We start from the raw sequence: 5,000 nt of genomic DNA on the forward strand, positions 1-5,000 counted from the left end.
CTGCTGCTGCTGCTGCTGCTGCTGCTGCTGCTGCTGCTGCTGCTGCTGCTGCTGCTGCTGAAGCGAAGCGCACGTGATTTGTACTAATCCGTTCAGGAGAAGAACTCCATTCGGCTCAAGAAAAAGAGGAAGGGGCCCACCTGCTGGGCGCTTTCAAGGGGGGCCCCCAGGGCCAGGGGAGGCGGAAGCCGCCGAGAGCTGCCCGGGCCGCTGGCTCTGCGCCGCTGCAGTAAGCTGCGTGCTGCTGCTGCTGCTGCTGCTGCTGCTGCTGCTGCTGCTGGTGCTTTGCTGCAGCACTTCGCGCAGCACATTACAAACGGCAAAACAAGGGCATGCATGCGGCTACCTGGGCGAAGCAGCTATTGCAACTGTTCATTAAATGATCTTTTGCTTTTCTCTGTTGCATGCTTTATCTACTTCGTGCCGCCCTTGCTGTTGCTGCTGCTGCTGCTTGCTGCTGCTGCTGCTTGCTGCTGCTGCTTGCTGCTGCTGCTGGCTGCTGCAGCAGTCGTGGCGAATGCGGCTGGAGCCAGAAGCGTGCGTTTTGGGTGTTTTCTTTTCAGGGTATGTTTTGGCTGGCAGCCACAAGTTAGCTTTTTAAAGAGCAGCAGACAAAGCAGCAGTAGCAGCAAACTTAGTAGTGGCAGCAGCAGCACAGCAGCAACACCAACACTCTTCGTGGCCGGCGCGCAGCCCTTGAGGCTGCATGCGCAGCAGCAGCAGCAGCAGCAGCAGCAGCGCAGTGACCTGCTGCCTCAGGGAGTCGATTGCGCTTTGCAGCAGCCTTCTAGAAGTGCTGCTGCTAGCCAGAGCCCTGCTGCAGCAGCAGCAGCAGCAGCACGCTGCAGTGCTGTGCTGCTGCTGTGTCTGTCAGGCCCCGCATGCAATTGAAGGAAGCCACAGACGCCAGGAGGCCCCCCCCTCTTGGGCCCTTCAGAAGGTGGGCCCCCAGCCCTTTGGGGACTTGGGGCCCCTGGCCTTTTCTGAGGCGCGAGCTGGGGGCTTCGGGGGGCCCCCGGGGGGCCCGGGAACGCGCAGGAGCCCGACGGGGGCCTCGCGGCGTTCTCTATGGGAGATATTCGGCTGGCCGAGAAGGCCCTGGAAAGTGGCATTTCTTTGGAAAGTTATTTGCGATCTTTGAAGTCTGGAGAGTCTAAAGCAATGCAAGAAGGTGCAGCAGCAAGCAGCAGCAGTCTGGGGGCCCCCCCCGGCGCTGCGGCGGCCCCCAGGCCCCTGGGGGGCTTCCCGCAGCAGCAGCAGCAGCAGCAGCAGCAGCTGCTGCAGCAGACACGCCAAACGGACCTCCAGAGCATTTGGGGGCCCCAAGACTCCATGGGGCCCCCACAGGCTGCAGTTGGCCTCGGGGGAGTTCCACTTGAACATGATGTGGGGGAAGAGTTCTCCTTTTTGGAAGACACGGTGAGCGCTGCTGCTGCTGCCGCTGCTGCTGCTGCTGCTGCTGCTGCTGCTGCGGGTTTGTTCAAGGGGAGTGCTGCTGGCTTGCTGCATGCAGGAATTCGCCCTCGGCTCCGAGACTTGGGGCAGGGGGCCCCCGGGGGGCCCCCAGGAGTCCGCGGAGGCGCGGTCGAAGGCCGCAGCGTGTGCTGCTGCTGCGCATGCTGCTGCTGCTCATGCTGCTGCTGCTGCGCCGTCGAACCCCGGAGCTGCTTCTGTTGCTGCTTGGTTTACTGCAATGCTGGCGGGCCCTCAGGAAGGCTCTGAAGGAGCAGCAGACCGCCAGGGATGCATGCAGAAGGCCCACGCGGAGGACAGCTTTCCCGACCCCACACGCAGGCTGCAGCAGCTGCAGCAGCAGCAGCAGCAGCAGCAGCAGCAGCAGCTGCAGCAGCAGGCGCGGGAGGCTGCTGGGGGCTTCCTGCAGGACGCCCAAGGGCGCAGCGCGCAGCGCCAGGAGGGGCCCCGGGGGCCCCGGCAGCAGCAGCAGCAGCAGCAGCTGCATGCGCATGCAGCGTATCTGATGCAGCTGCAGCAGACTCCCCAGTTGCCGGAGCAGCAGCAGTTTCAGCTGCAGCAGCAACTCGCCCAGGAGCAGCAGCAGCAGCAGCAGCAGCAGCGGAAACGGCTGCAGCAGCAGCGCATGCAGATGATGTACGAGCAGCAGCAGCGGCTGCAGCAGCAGCAGCTGCTGCTGAGGCAGCACAGAGGCCAGCCGCGTGAGCCAAAGCCCCCGCGTGTCCCTTAAGAGCTGCGCAGCTGCAGCAAGAAAGGCAGCAAACGGGATAGTGGCCCTTGAATTTGCTGCCACTCTTTTGCTGCTGCTGCTGCTGCTGCTGCTGCTCCGTGTGTCTGTGCATGCAGTAGACGCAGCCCAGGGCCGCGAGGCTGGCCGGCAGCTGCTGTCTCTCATAGGTGTAGTGCCCCGCAGCAGCACAGAAGGGTCCGAGGGGCCCTCTGCTGCTGCTGCTGCTGCTGCTGCTGCTGCTGCTGCTGCTGCTTCGGGGGCCCCTTCGGCCAGGGGGGGGCCCCTGCAGGCGCCACGGGAGGAGCCCGTGGGGCTGATGGCCCCCCGAGCTGCAGCAGACCTCGAGAGACAATTCATGCAGCGGCAGTGCCAGCAGCAGCAGCAGCAGCAGCAGCAGCAGCAGCAGCAGCGGCAGCCGCAGCTGCACCCCGCGCACTTCGCAGGGGCGCAGCACCCAATGTAAGTGCCTTTAGAAACGCTTCGTGGCAGCACTTCCCGTCTGCAGTGTACATACACCCCAGTTGTGCTGCAGTGTACGTACACCTGAGTTGTGCTGCAGTGTACGTACACCCCAGTTGTGCTGCAGTGTACATACACCCCAGTTGTGCTGCAGTGTACATACACCCGAGTGCTGCTGCAGTGTACATACACCCCAGTTGTGCTGCAGTGTACGTACACCCGAGTGCTGCTGCAGTGTACATACACCCCAGTTGTGCTGCAGTGTACGTACACCCGAGTGGTGCTGCAGTGTACGTACACCCCAGTTGTGCTGCTGCTCTCAGGCTAGCAATGCCAGTGGGCACTTTGCCGTGCCCGGTGAATCCGCACATGGCTGTGCAGGGGGGCCCCCCGGGGGGCCCCCAGGGGCCCCTGGCGGGGGGCCCCCAGGGGCCCCTCCAGGGGGCCCTCCAGGGGCCCCTCCAGGGGGCCCCTGGCTGTCACCTAGACTATCCCTCCACCCCCCACAGCCCCCCCCTTTCTAGGGGAGGCAGTGGAGAGAAGAATTTGCTCAAGTTGCTGCACGGGGGGGGCAGGCCAGTGGGTACAGCCCCGCTGCATGCAGCCCCCGTGGGGGGCCCCCCCCTGGGGGGCCCCTCGGGGGCCCCCCCCCTAGGGGGCCCCTCGGGGGGCCCCCCCCTAGGGGTTCCCTCGGGGGGGCCCCCCCTAGGGGGCCCCTCGGGGGGCCCCCTGGGGGCCCCGCTGGGGGTGCCCGTGGGGGGCCCCCTGGGGCCCCACCCCCTGGGGGCTCCTGTGGGGGGGCCCCCCCTGGGGGCCCCCGCGGGGGGCCCCCTCGGGGGCCTTTTAGGGGAGCCATCGGCGAGGCCGTGGAATGCGGGGCAGTGAGAAAGGGCGAAGGCGGCAGGGCTTTCCAGGAAGAGATTTGGGGGCCCTTTGAGTTTCTGTTTTGCTGCTGCGGCGGTGCTGCTGCTGCATGCGTTTTTGGGGCTTTTGGCCGTGCGCTGCAGCAGCAGCAGCAGCAGCAGCAGCAGGGAAAAGAAACAAAGGGCACTGCAGGGGAAGTCCAGCAAATGCCGCAGCGCGGCTTTTCTTGCTTGGCCTATTGTTGCCTGTGGCGCCAAGACAGTTTGAACTTTATTGTCTTTGGTTTTTCGCGCATTTAGAAAAGACAGAACTCTTAGAGTAGTGCAGCAACTCTAGCCCTGCAGGAGCTGCTGCAGCAGCACAGCTCGCAGCAGGCCCTGGCGCCGCTTGCGCTGCAGCTGCTGCTGCTGCTGCTGCGAAGGGCGCTGCAGCACGGCTCTTGCTGCAGCAGCAAGAGCCGCCCTGGCCAAACAAAGGCCCCAGGCTTGGAGAGGAAAGCTGGGGCAGCTTTTTGTCTTTTGCTTCAAAGGCCGCAGCAGCTTATGTGCTGCACTCCCGAGAGGGGCTGCACAGGTTTCTTGCCGCGCGATCCTGCCGGAAAAGCGGCTGCGCCGTCGCGCTTGCCTTCATTTTTGTTTTAAATAATCGCGAAAATGAAATATGAATTTTATTTCCGCTTTTTCCGCCCCGGAAACGACCGGATCAACTCAAATGCGGCGAGTTTCCAGCAGGATCTGCAAAGCGCCGGTCGATTTCAGGTGTACCTACAGCTCGTTGCCGTTGCAAGTTGAACTTGTGCTGCGCGCGGCGACGCGAAACTTGGAACAAACTTGGAATAAACTTGGAATTGAGCGCGTTTTGAGGCAGTTTTTGCATTTATTGTTGTCAGTTTTTGCAATTATGTTGCCAACTCCAGTTCGGCGTCGTCCCGCGACTCGGCAGTGGACGAAAAGACCCCCCAAGTCGCGGCGGCTGGACGAAACCAAGAGCTTTCGAGGCTGCGATCCTGCAGCAAAAGAGCACTCCGAGACTCCCCTGCCGCTGCTGCAGTGGGCAGCAAAAGTAATTTGCAAATTTTGAAAGTTTTTGCGCGAGTTTGGTGCGATTAAGTGCGGAATCTGCACAGAAGCACCTGCGCAGCATTTTGGCGCAGCTGCGCGCTGCAGCAGCAGCAGCAGCAGCAAAGGACAACGAACAAGCGCCCCGCTGCTTGCTGCTGGAGATTAAAGTGGATGTTTCTCTTTTGTAGGCGCGAAGGAATTAAAAGTTTGGAAAAGAAACTTTTCTGAACTTTTAATTCCTCTTCTGTCCAGACTCGACGAGCTGCCGGCCTGGGGCCCCGTGGCTTTGACGGCGTGGGACTGTGTAAGTACACCTGAGCTGCTGCAGCAAGTCCGGGCCCACGAGCTGCTGCTGCTGCTGCTGCTGCTGCTGCTGCTGCTGCTCAGTTCTGCAGCTACTTGCAAAAGTGCAT

The 5,000-nt window shown here is 62.6% G+C and overlaps 1 protein-coding gene across 1 annotated transcript; it reads left to right on the top strand.

Moving 5' to 3' along the window:
- Nucleotides 1–96: 96 nt before the first annotated feature.
- Nucleotides 97–3,547, top strand: ENH_00081610 (hypothetical protein, conserved; the record flags this gene model as incomplete). Its single annotated transcript, XM_013583329.1, has 7 exons — nt 97–229; nt 564–588; nt 875–940; nt 1,039–1,419; nt 1,514–2,174; nt 2,320–2,662; nt 2,986–3,547. Coding segments are annotated over 7 exons (2,171 nt in total), but the record flags the coding sequence as incomplete, so codon positions are not given.
- Between the last annotated feature and the right edge of the window lie 1,453 nt (nt 3,548–5,000).

The sequence above is a fragment of the Eimeria necatrix genome, genomic scaffold, assembly GCF_000499385.1.
Source record: "Eimeria necatrix Houghton genomic scaffold, Enh_scaff899, whole genome shotgun sequence".
Taxonomy (NCBI): domain Eukaryota; phylum Apicomplexa; class Conoidasida; order Eucoccidiorida; family Eimeriidae; genus Eimeria; species Eimeria necatrix.